This window comes from Podarcis tiliguerta, assembly GCF_965153285.1.
Source record: "Podarcis tiliguerta genome assembly, chromosome: 1".
Lineage (NCBI taxonomy): Eukaryota > Metazoa > Chordata > Lepidosauria > Squamata > Lacertidae > Podarcis > Podarcis tiliguerta.
Genome location: NC_139534.1, coordinates 31,235,920 through 31,259,782, shown reverse-complemented (window position 1 = coordinate 31,259,782; position 23,863 = coordinate 31,235,920). Strand labels below are relative to the sequence as shown.

General features: G+C 42.8%; 1 protein-coding gene across 4 annotated transcripts in view; it reads right to left on the bottom strand.

Moving 5' to 3' along the window:
* RBMS1 (RNA binding motif single stranded interacting protein 1) overlaps positions 1 to 23,863 on the bottom strand; it is a 116,277-nt gene that overhangs the window by 68,225 nt on the left and 24,189 nt on the right. Inside the window, exon 1 of one of the 4 annotated variants that reach the window (XM_083411166.1) lies at positions 3,424 to 4,880. The exons of 2 other annotated variants lie outside the window; for them this stretch is intronic. In XM_083411166.1, the coding sequence (XP_083267292.1) occupies positions 3,424 to 3,705 (282 nt within the window). In that variant the 5' untranslated portion in view covers positions 3,706 to 4,880. Of the gene's footprint in view, positions 1 to 3,423; positions 4,881 to 23,863 lie in introns of those variants that run through there. One more of the 4 variants, XM_083411167.1, reaches the window with a different exon arrangement.

Below are 23,863 nucleotides of genomic sequence, written 5' to 3'. Positions count from 1 at the left end.
CCTGAGCAAAAGAGGACTTCAGCATGCTCCATTCTGACCACGATGCAGGAAAATCCTGTTTAAACAGATGACTTCAGAGATCAGTGTTCACTGTTCACCATAACAGTAGAATACAGGAAAAGATTAGGCACCACCTATCTCTTTCTGACCTGAAAAAAGAGAGATCTAGCTGACTGGCTCCTATGACTAATGTAGACGAGAAGCAGAAAGCAGTATAGCAGGTCTTTACTCAAAGTACTGTAATTATATATTCTTCTGTAACGTGAACAGGTTATTTAAGCAGCAATACACTCATGCGCATATGGAAGACACATGAACATTTTTTCAACGTTTTGAAATTAATGCACAATTTCTTTCTACAAAAGTTGTCAAGAAAGTGTCTTCCCTTTGCCTTATGCATTGCCCCAAGGTTGTCCAGGCTCTAGGACCTAGGACAGCCCATCCTTCTCTACCTCTTCAGTGGGAGCAAGCCCTCTGATCTGAAAGGAACTTCATTTTGAGTAGACATGTATGGGACTACCCTGTGACATATACTAAGAGCGCCTTAATGATAGTTCAAAAGATTTTGGAACCCAGACTTTATTATCTTGTATAACAATATCATAATAACATGTACGCTTTGGGTTTTTTTTTTGTTTTAACTCTATTATTTTGTCTGATCAACAACAAAAGCACATGTGTTCTTATGATATATGCTTCATGAAAAGGCACATTTATGCTCTATTATGACTTACAGTTATTTAAAAAGGGATATAATGTGACAATAATGTATTGAATTTTATTGGATTTTTCTAGCTTAATGAAAAAACTGGGAAACATACTGGAGCAGGGGTGTGTGTGTCTGTGGAACCTGCGCTGAAAAGCTTAATATGGGTCATTAAATTTTCTATTTTAAAATATTAGGATAATTTTAGGGTGAAATAAGAATATCTGCACATTAAAAACCAGACAACCACTTTTTTATCACCTAGATTCATAAAGACATCTGCAAAAATGACATCATGAAAAGCACTTTTGAGTGACGAGGAGCCACAGTTGTCCCCAATTAAAATCAATAGGAGCTTATGCTGGCAAGAATGCAGGCACGCTCAGCCTTCCCTGTGTGGGAAGTGTTTCACCAAAGAATGGCTTGACACCAATAAAAGGAATCTTTGGTACCCAGGGTCTTAGGACCACATAATGACCACACATTCGTTTTTTCCGCTCCCCATTGAAAAAGAAGTCTGTTTGTTTTTCTGATTCAGTCAGCCCTTTTAGCTCTTTGAATTCAAGGAGTGCACTGTGAAAAGAAGAGCATCTTATCAGTGTGTTCCAGACCAGCAGGCCGACTCACATCCGCATGCAAAACATACACCCCTTCCAAGTGAAAGGCTTGCCCTCTGCACTCCCCCCCCACCCCGCCTTTCATCACCAACAGCCCATGGTGCCACTGACAAATCAATGAACACACAAGACTCCAAAAAGTGCCTGGCTTAATTAACTAGCTTTTCAGACTCCAACACTCCCTAAGTATTTGTTTACATAGTATTTGCAGACCGAATAATGCTATCCTTTACTGTACCATCCACACGGTAATAGTTCTCTATTAAAAAGTGAGAGGATACCAGCTAACCAAAAGTATCCACCAACTATGCCAACTAATAAAATTTACCAACACTTACAAATTAAGGCTTTAAAACTTGCTAAAACATGAAACAAAGTAAGATAGGGTTTTCATCGTTCAAAGTACTTTATGAAATTCACAATATCCTCAAAAACTATTGGTGAGGTGGCTTTAAAAATTAAATCAGTACTCCATGAAATCCTTGGCAGACATATATATTGTACAGTAACTATTCTCTGCCTACAATAAAGTCAAAGACAGGCCAATTCTGCTATTTTATTTATCTATTTTATTCATTAAATTTATATGTCACTCTTCATTGTAAGATATCAGGACGGTTCGCAGAATAAAATACAGGACAAAAACCTGTAAATAAGTAAAATGAAACAGCAAAACAATATCCCCCTTGCCTGTAAAGTTACAATAATTAACTTATTTAACCACTTACATTGGTGTAATCTCACTAAAGTCATCAGAAGACACTGATTCACTTCCTTTAAGTTACTGAGAACAGGCCCAACTCCCCACCACAAGAAAACCATGAGTTCTTATTTTCTAACCCAATTTCTTCCTGATCACCTCTAAAAGAGGATTCACAAACTCGCACACACACAATACATGCATACCCAAACAAAGAAACACCCAACAGCAAAAGAACTTTGTGGAAGGCAGCAAAGTAAAAAATGAATGAACCACAACTGCTTCATAATGAAGAACGTAGCGCTCAGAAGATTGTTGAAGGAGGCATTTCCAACTGCCATCTTATTTTTAAAAGCAGGTTATTGGTACAACAACCATTGTACAACATTGTACTCTGCCTACTACAATGTCCTTTCTCGGCATAATTAAATCAGCATGTCAGACTGAGGCAGATTCATCCTATTTATTAGAATCCAATTTTCCTACAGTCTGAGACAGGATGGAGAAGGAAGTGGGCGGGAAACAAATCCGTAAGAATTTTGTATCTAGTTACCCCTTAACACGTTTTAAACATTATTCCTTAAGATTAAAGAATGGCAAGGGGAATAATTACACATGTTTTTACCTTACATGCTACTATTATTATTATTATTATTATTATTATTATTATTATTCTAAAGGGGTGTCTTATCCCAAATGTATTTTGTTTGTTTTTTTTACCTGGGGGGATATTTCCCACAAGTACGGGCCATCAAGACCCGCGACCGCACTATTTTGGGGGGGGTGTGTCTTTTTATTTTAATTTAAGGATATAAGTGGAGTCGCTTCGCGTAAAGGGGTTCCCACTCCTACTTGGCTGCTTCAGTAAAAACGGAAACGGTCGGTCTCAAAGTTTCGATTTCCAAATCATGTTGTCGCAGGCTCTAGAAAGCCAAAAGGAAAAAAAGAAAGAGGGGTGGGGGAGCCAAAGAGGGGGGGGGAACCCCTCACTTGTTGCTCGGAGCCTGATAGGGAGTCCCCCCCTGGGCTGCAGTGGTTATACCACCTAGGAAAGTTGCCCAATCTGGCACCTCCTGCTCAACCCAATTACGACGAGGCAAAAGATGTCCTTTCTTAAATCTCCAGGGGTGGGGTGGGAAGGAGAGAGAAGGTTAAAGAGGATCGCACGTGACATAAACTTAAAAGAGACACAGACTTCTTGTCTGTAGCCCCCCCTCCCCCCGGGCAGTGGGGGTGGGGTGGCCCGAAGACGCTTCCTCCGCAGACTGCTCAAGAGCAAGCCCCGACGCCTCCAAGTCCCCACCCCTCTTCCCTTCCCCGAGACCTCCTCCGCCTCTCCCCCTGCCATACCCACCCACAAATATTATAACGCGATTCCCCACCCCCCCACCCCCGTTTACCTGCTTTCTATAAGGAGTCCTGCCGCCGCCCGCAGAGTTACTGCTGCTGCTGCTGTTGGGGAAAATCATCGCCCAGCCAAACAGCGAGCCTCCCCTCCGCCCGGGAAGCAACTTTGGAGGCAACTTGGCGGGCGCGCGATTCAGGGAGGCGGCCGCGGGGAAGTGCCTCTCCCTCGCCGGCTGCTGGGACTGGGCTCCTCTTCTCCTGCCGCTGGCTGGCTCGACGCCTCTGCCGCCGCCGCCGCCTCCACCCTCTTCTTCTCCCTTGGCTGAGTCTCTCATGCAACGCTGCTGCTGCTGCCGCTGCTGCTGCGCGTCCTCCTTCCCCTCTCCCGGGATCCCTGGCGGCTGCAAAGCCAGGCTGAACGCAGACAATCAGCCCAGCCTGCCAGCCATAAAAGTCACTTCATTGATCGATCTACTACGATCCGCGGCGGCGACTTCTGCACCTACTATCGGCCTCAACCACCGCCCAGAGAGGGAGAGAGAAACACACACACACACACAGAGGCTGAGAGCGCGCAACCGAAGAGGCGGGAGGAGGTGGGGGGGGAAGGAACAGCCCAGTGCAGGCACCGCGCCGCCTCCACGCCTCCAAGCTGCAGCGGCGACAGTGAAGTCTTGGGCACTCGGCGCCGCTTGCCTTTGTCCCCCGAGGGGCGGGCTGCTCCCCCGAGCGCGCGGGGTTCTGCGCCGGCAGGAGGCGTCGGCCGCTCCCTTCCCCCCTGCCCGTCCCGCCGAATGGTTGGTTCTGCCTCCTGCATACCGCGCATTCCTCGGGGCAGCCAGTCAGTCGGCGCGCTCGGCCGCCCCTCGCCTCTTTGCGCGCACCAGCGGCAGCACTGCTCTCTACGTGCCGGCCCAAGAGCTCTCCGGTGGCGGGCGGGGGAGAAGGGATCGAGCGAGGGTGTGGGAAGGGGAACCCAGAGAGCCCCCATCCGACACCTTCGTCTACCTTGGAGAACAAAGAACCCCAAATTTGGCCAAAGGACTCGCGCTCTTCCACGCTGTAAATCTCATGGGGAAAGCGCGAAATGTCTGCGGGTCTGTTTGAGAGGGAAACGAGAGAAACTGCCAAGGGAGTGCGCCCTCCCATTCCTCTCGCGTTGCGTTTGCGCCGACGAGCCCCGTAGTGGGCGCGGAAAACCGCGCACCATTTTAGTTTCTGTGTTCAAGGAGAGGCCCAGTTGTCAGTGGCCGACTCCAGCTTCTCGCAGATGGCTTGGAAAGGGCCCAGCCTTCACGAGGGCGCAGCCAGGACGCTTCACGTCTTCCCAATCACTTTAGGTCACAGGGAGAAAGCTACTTTTACCAACAGGCTCAGAAGCCAGAGAATTAATTCGCGCTCCACTCACTGCAGAGTTTGGCACGAACTTTTCGACTCGTGCCACATCAAGGGACGAAACTAAAACGCGCCTCTCTCCACCCCACCTCCCTACCCCGCTGTCCCCGGGGAGACTGCAAGCTACCCTAGTGGCAGAGGAAATAATGTGCGTGCGTAAAAACTTGACAGAGGACTCCAAAGCTTGTGCCAAAGCCTTGTGATCTCCAGTAATATGATCCCCGACACAGGCGCGTACAGAGATTGTGAAACTGCTATTAAAGCGCCAAACCCCGCTCTTCAAGTAACTGCGTTCTTATTAGCTACGAGATCAACTTTTTAAAATGACCTAATTTTCGTATACGGAGCGGCCCGCCCAATAGCAGTCAGGCGGCCAACAACAGTCAGCCCAATAAAACGACGAATATCTGTAAAGTAGACGCACTGGTTTTCATGTCCCCTTAAATTGCTTCGCTGTGGATTTGACTTGTTGAATGAACAACGAAGATGAGAGATATTCTGGAATCTTAATTTGGGAGTAGGAAGCTTAAATATCTACTTGTATCTTTCCTCTAAAAGTAACTCCCAACAAAAACCAACGACAGTAGTATGGGGTTGTACCTTCGTAATGGCTACAAAATTGGATGATTAGACTACAGATAAACCACAAACGTGAATAAGATTCTGCAGAGTAAGAGGACCATAGATTGCAACCTTGTTTCTTTCCTTTTCTCTGGGGGCGCTGATTGACTGTGGCTGCAAAGTCTAGACTTAAATGTTACACAGGAACATTACTTTGTTTCAACATGGTAACCCTGCGCCCAAAAAGTCTTTCTATCATGGGAATGTAGGAGGAAAGAAGCCAGTTTTTAAAAGCATGTTGGCTTTGCAAGAATAAAAACTGCATTTTTACCACCTGGCCCTATACGTGTTTACTTGGATGTAAGACACTGTGTTAAATGGTACTCCACATTTTAAGTGTGCACAAGAGTACCACGCTGGTACTTAGATGAGCTGCCCGATGTATGCCCGTCTTGGGAAGGGGGGAACCTAGGTTTTCCTCATTCACCACTACCCCATATATTACACAACTGAGCAATTATGGAAACTTCAGGTTTTGACAACTTGGGAACTGTCCACTCATTTGCCAGTTACCATGAACAATGAAGAGTCACAAGCACTGGCTCCCGTTTAACTTGCTATCTGTGCAACTGAAAACTTGCCACAACTAAACAGCAAATAAATGAAGAAATGAAGAATATGCAATTTACACTTCTGTTCTAAAATTAAACTTGACCTTTGAATGACAATGTAGAGCATCATCTGCTTGCTTCTAAACAATGACTATATGCCCTTATGGGAAAAGTCTCCACACCTTAATTTTATTATAGTATCACATACAGATGACCTGAGCCGATAGATGCATTTCCAGTGAGACAGAAAAGGAAACAGAGTTTTGCTGCACAGCCCTAAGCAGTGTTGCATCATGACGTGGTTTCTTCTACTATATGGTGGATGCTCGGGTTGCAAATGTTCACAACCTGCAGTGGTGCATCTGCGCAAGCACAGGTTGTGATTCGGCGTGCATGTGCAAAGTGCGATTTAGTGCTTCTGCGCATGTGCGACTGCCGAAACCCGGAAGTAAGCCGTTCTGGTACTTCCGGGTTTCGGCAGATGTGTGACCCAAAAAGACGCAATCTGAAGCAGCTGTAACCCAAGGTATGACTGTACTGGCAAGTCAAGCAATGCTGACACATTAGCATGGCACTTAGCCTTCGGCATCAACAGATGCAAAGTTTTATACACCTTTTTTCTCATCACTGAAATAAGGGAAAGAGAAAGATGGGATGAGGCCACAATGAGGAAGTCCTCATAAAGAGTGAACCTGCATAATATCTAAAAGTAATTCGGGACATTAGGGTAACCTTTACTAATCTAATATTTGGTAGGATGATGTTACAAGAAGATTTAAATTGAAAGTGGTGTTTGGTTCCTAATCCCACATTCTGCCAGCACTCTTATCTCATTTTGTAAATTGCATAGCTCTAGGCTTGAAGTGTGTGATTATTTTTTTTATTAAAAAAAAAAGCTTTCTCAGATTATTAATTGTGGCTTATTTACAGTATGGTACAATCTGTGACCTGACACTAGTTCAATGATTCTTGGTTACTGTGAATTGTGATACATTGTTTTTCATGAATTGTTTGTATTCTTTTTTGTAATCACTTATAATTATTGTTTAGCACTGAATTATTTTGTTGTATGTTACCTTAGTATGATGTGAATCAGAGGCAGTATATACATAATTGAAATGAATACAAAAAAGTAAAGAAACACATTTTGCTACTTTTTGCTATTCCTATGAGTACAGCTTAGAATTTGGAAAAATGCAGCTACAGCTCATGGTTTGTTGCAAGCAAGACAAATCATTTTATCTCCACACCATTAAAAACGATGACTGCAGATCAAGTTCTGTTAAAAGTCTAGGACACTTCTTTAGACTATCTGGCAACTAAACTTTCACTGAAAGCCAACACTCCACTAGCCAACCATTGGCCTAGACATGCTGCAGAGCCTTATACCTACTGAACAAGTTGGTTCAACAACTTGGAATAACTTATTTTATTTATTTCATTCATTCGGTTTATACACTGCCCTTCCTCCATAGAGGAAAGAGGAATATGGGTACCAGGATAATAAATATCAATATGTGATACTGAGGAAGGCAATCTTTTAGGTACTTGGGTCCCAAGTCTTTTAGGGCTTTGTATGCTAGTATTTAGTGATGTATGGAAGTGAGAAGTGAGAGCTGGACCATAAAGAAGGCTGATTGCTGAAGAATTGATGCTTTTGAATTATGGTGCTGGAGGAGACTCTTGAGAGTCCCATGGACTGCAAGAAGATCAAACCTATCCATTCTTAAGGAAATCAGCCCTGGATGCTCACTGGAAGGACCGATCGTGAAGCTGAGGCTCCAATACTTTGGCCACCTCATGAGAAGAGAAGACTCCCTGGAAAAGACCCTGATGTTGGGAAAGATTGAGGGCACAAGGAGAAGGGGACGACGGAGGATGAGATGGTTGGATAGTGTTCTCGAAGCTACGAACATGAGTTTCACCAAACTGTGGGAGGCAGTGGAAGACAGGAGTGCCTGGCGTGCTCTGGTCCATGGGGTCATGAAGAGTCGGACACGACTAAATGACTAAACAACAACAATGCTAGTATAGGGCCCAGTAACTCATTGGCAGCTTTCATGGTCAGTGGTACATGGCCCTATCAGACTGCCCCTCTTACCAACCTAGCAGTCACATTCTGCACGAGCTGCAGCCTCCAGACCACCTTCAAGGGGAGTCCCACACAGAGTGCACTGCAGTAGTCCAGGTGGGAGATAATGAGAACATGGGCAGCTAAGGCCAAGCAGTCTTGAGCCAGGAACAGCTGTAGCTGCCAAACCCAGTCTAAGCTGGGCATAAACATTCCCAGCTACAGAAGCCATTATGACTCTAGTGAGAAAACTGGAACCCAGGAATAGTCCCATATTATGTAATAAATAGAACAACTGCTCCATTGCTTGACATGCTACCAATTCTGCAGGCATATCTGTGCTGCAAATTAAGCTACACATCTGCACTGCAGACTCAGCTATCACGGTTTATTTAAACTTGCAGCTCTTTGAAGAGCCTTAAGAATTGCTATTGACCTCAAAAGTGCTGCTCCCAGGCTTCTTTTGGGTTCACATGCTAGTCAAAATATATGCTCACATTATTTCCAAACTGATTGAAATTTGTAGTGCAGCAGGTCTGTGTGACTTATGATTCATACACAGACATTCTGTTCCATGTTCTACAAACAGCTGCATTCGTATTTGTAATACAGGGGTTTTGCCTATTTTTTAAAAAAAAGCTGCAAATTTTTTTGGTCTATGCTCCCTCATCAGCAAGAATTGTCCTTATTTTAATGCACAAAGAAATTCTTCTTCGATATCAACAATATTGCACTTGTTTGGCAAACGTTAGTAATCAGGTAAAGAGTTGACAACTGTGACCAGTTTCCTCTGTTCTTATTTACACCTGTCAAATGCCTTTCTCTTTCTCCCCCGCCAGCCTGACAATATTTCTGTGTTCAAGGTCTCTCGAGTAGACCAATCACCCTGGAATAGTTCCATAATATGGGTGTGATGTGTGGCAGTTTTAAAGGTGAGTAGTAGTGTTGTTTCCATTTGTAATGAAAAGTCTCACATTCCATCCCACTCACAAACCGTGCTACTTCCTCTTTGACAGTGTAACTATTCCGGAACTACCCCCTACTAGCAGTGCCGGATTTATGTATAGGCTAAGTAGGCTGAAGCCTAGGGCCTCTAAATCTAGGTGGCCTCGCCAGCCCTCCCGCTCCCCAGTGGACAGTCTCCCCTCTCCCAAAATTGCAAACCCAAGACTTCATGCGAGGGCAGGGCAACTCAGGCCCAGCAACTATGAGACTCAGGGCTAGCTAGTGGGGCCCAATTTGAAGCAGTGGGTTGCAACTTGATTTTTTTTTTGTAGGGCCCCAGTTGACAGCCAAAGTCTGCAAAATCTTATAGATATAAATAAAATCCATGTAGATTGCCCTGGTGCAGGGGCCCCCTTAGGAGTGGCCTACGGGACCCAATTTGGCCCAATTGCTCCAGTTGCCTTAAGGTCAGCCCTGACGAGACTGTGCAGGGATTGAACTGTCAAGCCCTGCACCTTCTAGGTCCCTGGTGTCACCATTCAGAGTACAGACTCAAGGACTTGTTATGGTCATAAAGGAAATCAGTTTTCTCACCTCTTCCCCCTCCCCAAACCCTGAGACAATGAGCCCAGCCGCCTTTTATTCACAGTCGCATAAGCACTACACTACAGCATGGCCATAAACTTGTACGTTCAACCACTGAAATATACACCCAATATGTAGCAATGGAGATTTATGTTACTGTTTTATGAATGAACACTGTGTTTTATGAATGGACTCTGTATTTTGTGAATTACCTAAAAGCCACCAATAGGGAGCTCCCAATAGGGAGCTAAGCAATTGGGTACTACCAAACAGCGACCCCTATTGCTGAAAGCAGGTAACCAGCAGGAAATGCTGCAGCTCAGCCTTTGCACTGTTGACTGAACACCCCCTGCTGTGCAGATAATGGAGAAAGCTCGTAGATTGTATCCCTTCTGGCATCCTGGCCAACTCTATTATGCTGCTGTAAACCCTGGTGCACCAGAAGCACAGAATAGCAGCAAATAAAGTCTGCTCATATGTCAGCGACTGATAAGTCAACCAGTTCTTCCAAAGTCTTCCTAAATTATAAAGCTCCAAAATACAGGCCAAAAGAGACCAGGTCTGGGAAGAGTGAGGCATACAATGGGCACCACCAGTGAAAAGGCCCTGCCCTGTGTAACTCCTGCCTTGTCATTTGATAGAGTGCCCACTTGCCCTCCTTCTTGACATGGAATGCTCTCTATTGGAGTCTCCAGGTCCAGTACAAAGACCATAAGAAGGGAGAGCAGGGACCTTAAATTTCCCAACAGCTGTTAATCAAGCAAGCAAGCACACAGGTCACCTTTGTCACAGTCAGGATGCCTATGTCCTGGCCAGGCCTGCACCCAGTCTTGTTTTTATACAACCTTGTTTGTCCGCAGTAAACAAAATTATATTATCAACATATACAAGCAGAAAAGTTGTTTTCCTTCATTTGCAAGGTCTCATATAAAACAAAGTGGCACTAATAAAGAAAAGGTCCAGGGTGGCAACAGAAAGCAAACTAAAAATGCTTTTGCATTTCATCAAAACTATCCAGCAATATCGAATTATAGGAAAACTGGTGCTATTAACAGTAATCCTTCTAGTTGGTTAATTGGTTTGGCAGCTTCCATGCACATGACGTGTGATGCTACTTATTTCCTCCAAGAGTTAATAATAATTAATCACAGGCAGCTACAGGAGAGCTATGAGATTCAGGTGAGGGTCAGATGCCTTGTCAATCCCAGCAGGTATATAAAAGGATGACCCGCCTGTGGTTTGCCTACCATTCTTCTAAAGAGGAGAAGCCTAGCATGGAAGACTTGTGTACAGTACGCAGATCTGAAAGGGCCGCAAAAGGTATGCTGAAGAGTTTGCTAAAACAGTCATAGGAGATACAGCTGTTGTTAGTAACTCAGAGAAGGTTTGGGAACCTTCAAGCTTCCAAGAGGTCCAAAGTTTAACCTCAGAGGATGCTGAGCCATGGTTAAATGCCATGAAGGCTGAAGTTGATTTCTTCTGTTAAAGAGCCAGCCTGTAAACAATACGACTAATCACCTTTAAAGACAGCTGACAACTAGACTTCACAAATGTGTGCTCAAATGAATTCTACCAAAGTTGCTTCTCTAAACATAAGAATACATGGCTTAGAGATCAACCTGTCATATACAGCTACTGCAGCAAAGCAATCCCATCATGTGGATTTTGCCTGTATTTATTATTCATTTGGCAACACTATGGTTCATGATGACATTTTGCTCTATTGTAAAGTGAAAGGGTAGTTGAGCTGTTCTAACTACAGAAAGTTTACCACCATCATCAAACCTTTTATTGGCATCACATAGAGGCAAAAAAGTCTAACATTACATCTCAAGGTCTCCAGGAAGATCAGACGTCTGCAATGTGTTTCTGTGACAAAAAACCAAATAAAGATATTTAGCCACTAACTTGGTGAGCTCCTGATCATTCCCCAGTAATAGAAAATGTATGACCTCCAACTCTGGTATCCATTTGGGGATGCAGAGTTGATCTAGAAACTGCTGGCGGAGATCAGCATATAGTTTACATTTAAGAACCATATGAGTAAGAGTTCCAGCAGGTGGTCTTCACATGGGCAAATTCTTTCTCCTTCCACCATTCCTGAGAACCTACCCCAAAGGAGGTTTGATGGGTCTGAATTAAACCTGGCCAGCAAAAATGCCCTTCTTTCTTGGGGGATAAGCAGAAATCCAAGATAATTATAATTAGTTTCATATGTCCAAGAAAGCTGAAAGTAAAGAGGGCAGAAAGTTTATAAACCTTAATGTCCTAACCTGATCTGATCTCAGCAAATGCCTGTTTCCAGTGTCACATTTGCTGAAATAGTGGGACTAAGATTGTCCTTAGTGGAGCACTTGTGAAGACAATCAATTGGCTTTTAGTTTTGGGTCCCATCTTGGGTAGGGAGAGCACTGCAGGGAAAGGTTTACAGTAAGTGTTTTACTCTCAGTTCTCTGTAAACGTTTTACACACACAGAATTACAAGAGAAACATGGGATTGGGATCCCAGTGCTTACCTTGTATAATGCCTAATGTAGACTAAGCTTTCAGACAGCCTCCCCCCCCTAAAAAAAAGTGTGAAGAAAGGGGTGCATGATATGAACATTGATGCTTGATAATAGCTGGCAAGAAGTATGAGTAAAAACAAATTTTGAGATTCTTTGTGTAAAGAACATCACTGAAGGGATAACACTTGAAATGAAAAAAAACAAACAAACCCAACTTACTGATACAGATCTGTTACTCTCTGTGATTGTAATTTGTATCACCATTATGCAAATTTAAAAATTGCAGGATTGTGCACAAAAACTACAAGTTATGTTAAAAACAGCGGTTCTATCAATATTAATTAATGGTACTTTTTACAGTGGCAATAATGTTTCCAGATGGCTCCTAAAACCAATAAAACGTTCACTATCTGAAAGCAAAGGCACTCCAGAGGGCAGCTGCATAATGCTATTGGAACAAAAACGTAGGGGCATTTTTCTGCAACTGTATTTGGCTCTCCAACTTTGGATTTTAGCATTGTGCCAGTACATGAAATGTTTTTCAACTGCTGTATTCAGTTTTATTAGAATGAGTTTATTTAGTTTTTGTGTTTTATTTATACATGTAAGCAATCCTTGCTCTGAACAAGACAGTTCAACAATGTTTAAAATAAAGAAACAAATAACAAAAGGCAGCAAAAGGGATACTTCAATAGGTTTGCACCCATTCAGTTTTGTTATAATTTGGCACATCATCATGGATACACATCTATCATTAACATTGCATTAATTATAGACTAATCATAATAATCTTCTATTAATATCCAGAGAGGTGACAAAAATTTACCAGACAGACTCTCAGGGTAGGTATTTAACAAAATAAATATGTATTGAGTGTTTTATTTCAATAGAGGTGTAAGTACTTTTAACAAACAATCTTTCTGAGTATTCTCTTTTCAACGTTTTTAAATGTACTCTCATACTGCTTTGAGATACAGTGGTACCTCTGGTTACGAACTTAATTCGTTCTGGAGGTCCATTCTTAACCTGAAACCGTTCTTAACCTGAGATACCACTTTAGCTAATGGGGCCTCCCGCTGCCACTGTGCACGTGATTTCTGTTATCATTCTGAGGTAAAGTTCTTAACCCGAGGTACTACTTCCGGGTTAGCAGAGTCTGTAACCCAAAGTGTTTGTAATCTGAGGTGTTTGTAACCTGAGGTACCACTGTACTCTGGCTGCATCCAGATGTAACATCAAATCATGGTTTGGCATTATATCTAAACTTTGCCAACTTAAAAACCATGTATTGCAAGGTGCTGTTTAGGCCCGGTCCTTCTATTAGGCAGAATGAGTCAAGCTGCCTCAGGCAACAGATTTGGGGATACCATGAAACAGCAACAAAATGTATTTAATTTTATTTCTTATTGCATTTTTATTGCTAGGGAAGAGTAGAAGTGCATGGGTTTTTTTTTCCTGGTCCCAGAATAATTTGGTGAGCCTTGAGTTTTCTACAGCTTGCTTTGGTAGGAGGGTTGGGAGCCAATTTTCTGCTCTGTCTCACGGAAGGCAGGGAGGAAAGGGGGAAAGTATAGTGTCATACCTGGGGCTCTTGTACTGGGGTATGAAACCATGGTTCCAAGCTAGTTTGCACACCATTGGGTCTAAGTCCAATGGTTAGAAAGATCTAACCCTTTAAGCCATATCTGTGAGGCTGCCAATTATAGTTGGTGCTGCCCTGACATCAGACAGGTAAAGAAGACCCATGATTACATGTGCCAAGATAGGCTGTGAATCTGCAAGATGCAAAGCTCTCCCATTCCTTTGGCATGCCTACAGAATGGGTGACAAATTACATTTGCCTTGGTATAGTCTTCTCCCTTCCATGGAGTCTATGAAGACACATCATTATTAAGGGCATTGAGGGAATCAGTTCACGCAAATCCTTTCTGCCCTGCTGGGAGAAGCCTAGAAGGGCTTGGCTATGGTGGACTCTCTACCTTCGGTTCTCTCTTTATCACTCCCTTTCGGTTGCTAACTGTGGTTGCTGTTATGCCTGAATTCACAAGCTATGGTTAGTGTAACTGCTCCACCACAATAGGCTGCTGCACCATAGTTATAGAAAACTGAGTTCTGAGCAGTTGGAAGACTTATGCACTCAAGCAGCTTTAAACCATGGTTTGCCTGCTGTGAGTTGTATCCTATGAAGTCGTCCCATTTGAGCAACGAGTTCAATTTGTGCAGCAGATCTTCCACTCTTCCTCTCATTTCCCACCCAAAATCTGTGCTGGGTTTCCCCTCCAACCCCCAAGAACAGATTTGCAGGGTGTGTGGGGGAAGAGAATGGAGGTTCCACTGCACAAGTTGAAGTGCTTGTATGAATAGGACCACTTCATTGGATACAATCTTGTATGCCTAGAACAGGCATAGGCAAACTCAGACCCCCGGATGTTTTGGGACTACAATTCCCATCATCCCTAGCTAAGAGGATCAGGGGTCAGGGATGATGGGAGTTGTAGTCCCAAAACATCTAGAGGGCAGAGTTTGCCTATGCCTGGCCTTGAAACTCAAACTGTAGAGTACCGTAGTTTGGGTTGACAAACCATAGGTTTGGCATTTCCCCCCTGCACTGAGCCACTGTTGCTTTTAAGGTAGCGAGATTAACAAAACTGGAACATCTATTCCTATTATTATCCAGGCTAAAGCTTGGGTTAAAATAAGTTGAATCAGTAAGGGTTGAATCAGAACTCTCGTTTTACTTTCTATAAGTAGATGACGATAATATCTACTTCTCATACAGTTTATTCCAAGCAGCTACATCTCGCTGCTGTAGATTGCACTACAGAGGGAACAGAATGCATAAGAATCATGTTGTATCATGTCAGCCGAGTTTTATAAAGCTAAAGTGAAAAATAATTTTGAATCCAAGAAATGCCAGCTTGTTCAATGAATAGAGAATAATCTACTTGTGGTTTTCAAGACCCCTAAGAAACAATTCCAATGAGCAGATGGGAAAAAGAAGTTTCCTTAAGTCTCACAACTATTTTTTTGGTCTTGCTGTTGTGCCTTTAATAATAAAAAGCAGTCATATACATAGAGTGGAATTCAATATTGTGCTGTGTTGAATGTTCTGTCTGCACAAGCATATCAGTTGGCCAGACAGAACAAGCAGGGGGAGGAGAGGGGAAAGCCTTGCTGTGCAAGTGGAAGCCCTTCCGCTGATGGAGTTCGTTAGGTGAATCCTGCCCAAAGAAACTGAAGTGAATTTTATATGAACTAAAGTAATTCAATTTATGTGGGTCAGGCTGGTGTTATAAGGTGCAAGTGAGCAAGGATCAGGATGAGTCTTTTTCCATTTTATAGTGAGGCAGAGGTTTACACTGGCTGTCACTAGAGGTGACATTATGAGTGGCACCATCAACACCCTGCTTTCAGAAGGGAGTCTTCAGAGCATCCTAATCCCTCCATTGCAATGGATTGAGGGTTAAGATGGCTCTGCTGGCCCTAATCTTTCTGAGTTTATTGTTTAAGATAAAAGCAAAACTTGAAGAATTGTTACTTGAGGAACACAAAACCGCTTTCTCATGTTCTGTGAACCTCAGTTCCAGAATCATATATGGGCTTAATTCAATTGCATTTAATGCATCTTAACTCATAGGTAAGTGTGTTTATTATTTTCAGCTTCTGGTATATTTCATAAATTTACAATATAAATAATATGGACTTGTTTTGAGCAAATTCAGTAGTTTTTATCCCCCCCCCCCCCACGGTGGATCTTAAAGGGCACTGAGTACTGATGCAACTTTCCAGACATCAATAACTGTTGCTTTACAACCCTGTTTGTTGCAGTTCTATTCAAGCCTCAGCAAAATAAATGGAGGTTGCATTGCATCAGTGGAATATGAATTGCCCCCTATATCTGTCAAGGATTAAAGCACATTCTAAAGAGCATATTAATAAAACAATGGTGATAGAGGAGCCATTAAGCAACAGGCTAGATTATAAATTATTTTTCTGTGTAGATATTCCTTTTCTAGGAGTCCTGGGGAGTAAGCAGTATTTTTACACCTGTTTCATTTTTCAGCAAGACCAGTTCCATTGTCATTTTTTAATTCTCTTAATTTATTTACTTATCAAAAGGTATATATCATTTGTATGCAACAAAAACTCAAAGCAGTGTACCACAAAAAAATAAACCATGAAAACTATCAATACCATCAATAACTATGCTTAGTTATTTATTTTATATTTCTTGCAAAAAAGCACTAAATCCTTTTATGTTACAGCTCGTAAATGTATTAGTTTTACAATGCAATCCTAATACTGATAATTAAGTCTCACTGGGACCAGTGGGGCTTACTCCCTTGAGTTTAGTCCCACTCACAACTGAACCATTTCAGGCAATCCACCAGCATATCTATACTGGTTCATCATATCTGTCCCCACATTTTCTGCAAGCATATTTTTAATGGCGCATCCATTCTTCTGCTAGCATAGTGGAGCTTCCAGCAAATGCTATAGGTTCTCCACCAGCAGATATTCATTATAGGATTATGCCTTAAATCTGTAAACTATTATTGCAAACTACTTACTTATGACAGATGGACTACTTTAAAAAAAAAAACCCCACCATGCACACCACAAAAATCAAGCTAAAATCTGTAGCTGGCTGGAGATGCAGCATGATTTTTTAATACAGTGCCAGAGCAATCCTATGCATGTTTACCCCACGGGATTCAGTTAGGCTTACTCCTTAGTGAAAATGCTTAGGACTGGAGCTTGAGTTTGGAATGTTGGTGTTTCAGTGCCTTCATTGAATACACCAAAAAACAACTTGCTTTTAAAAGGCTTTTTTTATTTAAAAAAGTGCATGTCTAGGTGTAGATTGAAGGAAAATGGGAAGCATATTTAAAACGTATGAATCCTTAGCTCTAAAAATGGTGACATTAAGTATTTCCACAGTGAACTGTTTATAAGAAATTACCTCAGCGGGGTGCACGTGTTCATTTTCATAATCAGGCTCCCCTACTCTACAGTATTATACTGTATTCCAAAGAAGTTTGCATACTAAGTTGAATTTCACTCTTTCCAGGAAATGATTTTAGTCCAGATTGAATACAGCTGTAAAAGGGTTTGTCATTGTCAATAAATATAGGCCGAGAATGTTTCACAAGCAGCCGATGCTTGCTTCTGTGAAACATACACACACCAGCACATGTACTAACAGAGAAAAGAAGAATATATTTCTAAAAGAACCTTAGAACCCCATTCTTCTGAGGGCTGCAGAAAATTCATTACCTTTCCAAACAAATAATACAAATACCATAAAAGGGTGGTTTTTTAAAATGTTTTGCACCAGCTATTTTCATGTTGTTTTCTAACTCCAAAGAGATCCAAAATAATGGGGAGATATATGCTGTTGTTGGCATCCATCTGTCTTGAGAGACAATGGAGTGCACCACTGGGGGGTGAAGCCGCTGCATCACCAGCACCAAAGTGGAGCAATCATGGGCAGTGTGTATGGAGGTCCTGAGCTGCCCAGATGACAAGACCCCCCTCTCAACCTCGCTCAGAGAGCCGAGCAATGTTTGGCAGCAGCTTGGCTGCAGGAGTTGCCGGAAAGAAGAGTACAAGGTGCCATCCAACTGTCTTAAGGACTCCACTTTGGATTTGTGTAGGGTTTACTCCTTAGCCTTTTCTGCTCCCGAAGATATCCCACAAGGCAGTGGAGGTTTAGAACCACAGTTTTCCTTCTCCTAGATGGGCAAGCTTCCCAAGTTGACGAGCCCTATCTGCCCCACACTTCCCACTACGGTATGTGCAGAAACCACCTTCTTGACCTTTGGACCCACTATTGGTCTTGTCTGCTCAACCAGCCAGAGACCCATCAGCTACCCTCATCTTGTTTAGCTGGCCAGATATAGATATAGATATCGATATAGATTATATAGATATATTTATTGCTTTGCCTCATATTCTAGTATGGAATATCACACTTCTACCCTTAAAAAAACACACCATTCTGTGTTCTCTTAATGTGTGTACAAATGCACCCTGGCAAAGACTGGGGCCTTCGGAGAGGAAATGCTGCCAATTACTAACACAGGATGTAATTGAGACCACAGGAGACACACATTCTGTTTTAACTGTTGAGTATGTGGGGGGGGGGGGGACAGGACCCAACACTCTGGTTGTTTCATTGAAACAATTAAAATAATCTCATACTCTTGTTCTAATGATACACAAATACATATTTCAAGTCTGTGTGACATCTAGTCATTTCTGCTGGCCTAGATTTTTGTAATAGTCCCTCTGCACCACCTAGTTTGGACCAGGGCTGGTTTTTATTTTTATTTTAAAGGTATACTGACTGGATACAAGGAAGCAGTATCCTCTTTAGAATCCAATGCCCAAAGTGAACAGTTCACCTTACCGCACAGTAAGGCCAGAAACCTTGTTGTGCTGGGAATTTAAGACTCGAAAAATGAGAATCTGAAAATCTGGGTTTCCACAACCACCCTTAATTCGCTTGCCTCAGAGAAGCAGAGTTGGGTGTCAGTAGCTTACTGACAACACTTTGTCCAGGTCTCCCAATTACCACACCCAACAACAAATTACTGGTTAAACAGCGGTACCATGGTACCCCATGGAATCCCACAACATAGTTGCCAGGGGGCAACAGGAAGGCCCCAGTACTGCAAAAACCAACCCTGCATATAGGAATGGATCCACTGAAGATCAGTGTTCTCCTAATTAACCTCCCACATACAGGCATTGTGCCAGACCATGGGTAGGCAAACTAAGGCCTGGGGGCCGGATCTGGCCCAATCGCCTTCTCAATCCAGCCCGCAGACGGTCCAGGAATCAGCATATTTTTACATGCGTAGAATGTGTCCTTTTATTTAAAATGCCCCTCTGGGTTATTTGTGGGGCCTGCCTGGTGTTTTTACATGAGTAGGATGTGTGCTTTTATTTAAAATGCATCTCTGGGTTATTTGTGGGGCATAGGAGTTCGTTCTCCCCACCCCCTTCCAAAATATAGTCTGGCGCCCCACAAGGTCTGAGGGACAGTGGACAAGCCCCCTACTGAAAATGTTTGCTGACCCCTGTGCCAGACTCACCCACCTGTCAAATACATTACAATTCACAGGCCGTCAACGATTCTACTGGACATTAAAAACTATATTTAATTCACTTATTTATATATTGCCATGTCGTCATAAAAAAAATCAGAGTGGTTTACAGCAACATATGCAATAAAAACCATGTAAAAATGTTAACATTGCAGACCAACTAAGGAAATGCGCTTTCTTTATTGCCTGCATGAGCATGGCAGCATAGAAAGGTTTTGATTGGGTGTTTAAGTGGTAAAACACAAGGCTTTTGTGGAAACCTTGTTTTGCACCTCAAAAAAGGGGGAGGAGAAGGTCCATGCATTAGTTAATGCAGCATCATATATACCTCCATGATATAAAAAGCTTGATGTGCCTTATCACCCTGTTTTCAATGCATGCATTTTGAGCTGCAGGAAAGAAAATTGCTACACCGCTGCAATCCCAGTGGTTGTTTTGTTGTGTTTTTTTAGAGTGGAGGAAGTTAAACATAAACTTTGTTAGCCAAAGATTTGCTTCAAACCTGGCACACAGCTATCTTAGTAATTAAAATATTGACTTTGGGCAAAAGGCCATAAAGTGTATGATTAAAATGTTTATGAGCACCTCTTATCAAATGACACACCGACACAGCATACATTGTACATTTCTGTGCCTCACTTGTTGTGATTTGTTTCTATTTGATCATGCTTCCTTAAACCAAAAAACCATTTATTTATTTATTTATTTATTTAAAATATCTATATAATCCTATTCATAAAAAATATCAGAGAGGTTTACTACAGCAATACATAAAACTTTATAGTAAAAACCACATAAGAAAAGTAAAATAAGAAATCAGCTAACTATTGCAGAAATATGTATGAAATATGTATTGCAGAAATATGGTCTGCATAGGTCTGGCAGAATAGAAAAACTTTCAACTAGCATTTGAAAGTTGAAACAGGAGGCACTTGCTGAATTTCCATTGGCCAAAGTATTCCACAGTACTGGGTCTGTGCCACTAAAGGCTATATTTACTGTATTGTCATCGTCAAAAGAGGAATGACGTTGCTGCAGATGATCTCAGTGATCAAGCTGGGTTATAAGGGTTCAGGCACTCCCTGGGGTACCCTGGACCCAAGTTGTTCAGGGCTTTGTCCATTAATACAGGGACCTTGAACCCGGCTCGTTATGTTCTGTTCGTTTGCACTATGAAAGATTCCAAGACATCCCACCCCTGCAAGAGTCAGTGCTGCTGCTGAACAAGGGGAACTAATGCATACTGTACACAGCTCTTGGTATATATAAATGAAAGGCATGGCCAGACACAGCCAAGGAAAATGTCAGCAAGTTGGCAGGCAATTCAGTTATTCTAGCTGCTGGATAGTTCCGAGGAGGAGGTGGTGGTGGTAGGTGCTGGTGGTGCTGGTTTGGGATTCCTTGTCCAGGGGTGGGGGTGGGGAATAGCCCCTTCAACCTCCATCTTGGTCAACAGCAAAGTGTGGAGTACTCACAGATTGCAACCTTAGAAAAATACCACCTGACCCCTTCAACCAATTCATATGGTGACAGACAGCCACTGGTGAAGAAAGTTTCCCCATACTTGCCTCTTTTAAGCAGAGTATATAAAGAGTACATGAGCATGTGTACTACATATAAATAGTATATAAAAAACAAAGATTTAGATAAAGGTATTTATTCATCAGTTTTGTGTTTTGCTCTTTCTATCAAGGAATACATATCATTCTTTCTCCAGACAAGCAGGCTAGGCTGAGAGATTGTTAACCCCCCGCAACTGCCCACTGAGCTTCATGGCAGAGTAGGGATTTCAACTAGTCGAAGCCCAAAAATCCATCCACTGTGACTATGCTATGTTGGTTCTCAGTGTGAATAAATAATCTCATGGTACCACCATTCCTCTAAGTCAGCTTGCTTGCACAAGAGATTTCCACTTGCACAATGGGACTTCCCTTTCTCTTTCCTCCCACAACCCCCTCAATATATTAAGGAGAGGTCAACAGAAGGTAGACCAGGATTTACAGGTAGATCGGTTGATGATTGGAAGTCGATCAGCAAGGATTTGTAGCTTCCAGTTGTTGAACAATGGCAACGAAATGTTCCCTCACCAAATTATGCTACTGAAAGGAAGAAGGGTGGGGACTAGAAGTGGGGGGGGGGGTTGTTTGAAAGGAATGTGAAGTACAAACAAATCCCTGGGCTCAGGATTTTTTAAAATTCTAACTGTATATCATTTGCACCTGGCTCCTGTGTTTAGTGGATTTAAGGGTTCTAGCAGAAACTAAGTACTGTATTTTTTGCTCTGTAAGACTCACTTTTTCCCTCCTAAAAAGTAAGGGGAAATGTATGTGCGTCTTATGGAGTGAATGCAGGCCGCGCAGCTATCCCAGAAGCCAGAACAGCAAGAGGGATTGCTGCTTTCACTGCGCAGCGATCCCTCTTGCTGTTCTGGCTTCTGAGATTCAGAATATTTTTTTTCTTGTTTTCCTCCTCCAAAAACTAGGTGCGTCTTGTGGTCTGGTGTGTCTTATAGAGCGAAAAATACGGTAGATGCCAGAAGCCTGAAGTATGCCTGCCCTTGGTTAGGATATGCAGCGTTTTCTCCCTCCTATGTGATTTCTCAACATGAGAAATGAGCTTAAAGCATTTGTTCTCTAAGGAAGGGCAATGTGGGATCAGCCCTTACAAGCCATTTCTGGTGTAACCATTTTGTTTGTGGAGGGCCTCTGCCAATAACTCATATGATGAAAACAGTAGCATCAGAAAACGCCATACCACTTTTAACAAGCAAGCCGATATGTGTGCATTACCAACCAAAATGCAGCAATGTTGGGTACTATGGAAAGGGTCACTCAGAAGGCTGTGGTGTGCTAATTTTTGACTGTATTTGTATTTTGTCATTTTAGAATTGTGTACCATTCAGGTGACAAGGTTTATTAATGCAATGATTTAAACAGTTCTTGAATTTTCATTTTTAAAGCCACCAGGATGGTCATATTGGGGTTTCTCTCCTATAAACAGATGGTGATTTCTCCTCTGGTACTGGAGGAGAGGGAGGTATTTAGTCACTTATCTTGTTGTGCTGTTCTTATTGCACTACAATGGGTTGTTCTTAACATTTTATTATAAGTCACCTAAAGACTGGGACGTGGGTGGCACTGTGGGTAAAACCTCAGTGCCTAGGACTTGCCGATCGCATGGTTGGCGGTTTGAATCCCCGCGGCGGGGTGCGCTCCCGTCGTTCAGTCCCAGCGTCTGCCAACCTAGCAGTTCGAAAGCACCCCCGGGTGCAAGTAGATAAATAGGGACCGCTTACCAGCGGGAAGGTAAACAGCGTTCCGTGTCACGCTGGCCATGTGACCCGGAAGTGTCTTCGGACAGCGCTGGCTCCCGGCCTCTAGAGTGAGATGAGCGCACAACCCTAGAGTCTGTCAAGACTGGCCCGTACGGGCAGGGGTACCTTTGCCTTTTTAAAGACTGTGACAGTAGGCATCCAATGGGTTCATGTTACAAGAAATGAGATTTCCAACTAAACATCAGGAAGAACTTTCTGAAAGTAAGAGCTGTTTGACAGCAAAACAAACTCCCACAAGAAGTAGTGAAGTCTCCTTCCTTGGATATTTTTAAGCAGAGTTTGGATGGGGGTTGGACTATATGACCCTTGGTACCTTTCAACTTGACAATTCTATGATTCTATTATTCTAAATCCCCACCCATTTCAGCCCCTTAAACTAGGCGGAGTTACCACAAGAGTGCTGTGCTCCAAAGAGAGGAAATCACTCTTCCCTTTAGAGTAGTCAGAGGCACCATAGGAAAAGTTGGAACCCTGCTCTTGTAACGATTACAAGAACCAAGAAGTCAGGAGCAATTTCTGCTTACTAAGTATTGTTAGGCAGGTAAGTTAAACGGTGTTAAGGGCTTAATAAACTGATGGAAATGCTTATGGTTTCAGGGAATGCCAACCCTTTCCATGGTTTTTAAAGGGTCAAGTGTAAGCTCAGTGTTACTATTTTGATCACAGTGGTCACTTGCAAGAGCACTTCTGTGGACAAAAATAGTAACATCAGAAGCAGCCAGCAGCACCACCATGCGTGCCATCCAAGGCACATAGAGAAACATTTTCCTTCTCTTTATTCTCCTGCGAAACCAGTGCCAGGACTCAATTTATGTGCTGCAGGAATACAATACATTGTATTCAATACAATATACAATATACATTTTGGAAAATACAATATACATTTTGGAAAACAGGGTAACTCCCGTGGTAGAAAATATTAAGGGGCACATACATTATCCCATGATTCCAAAGGCCTATCTAGTTAAGCATCTTGTTCTTACAGAAGCCATCCAGATCCCTATGGGAAGTCTCAAGCATGGCCTGAGTGCAGCAGCACTCTTCCCACTTATGATTCCAGCAGTAGGTATACAGAGACTAGAGGCAGAACAAAGCCATCACAGCTAGTAGCCATTATTACCCCTATCCTCCACAAATCTGCTAATTCTCACTTAGAGCCATCCAAGATGGTGTCCGTTACTACAACCTGTTCAGCTGTGTGAAGTACTTCCTTTGTCTGTCCCAAATCTTCCAACATTCAGCTTAATTGGAGGGTCCTGAATACTAGCATTATAAAAAAGGGAGAAAGCTTCTGCCAACTTTCTCCACATCATGCACAAACTTATTCCATTATACCATGTCCCCCATTATGTGCCCCCCAAACCCCGAAAAA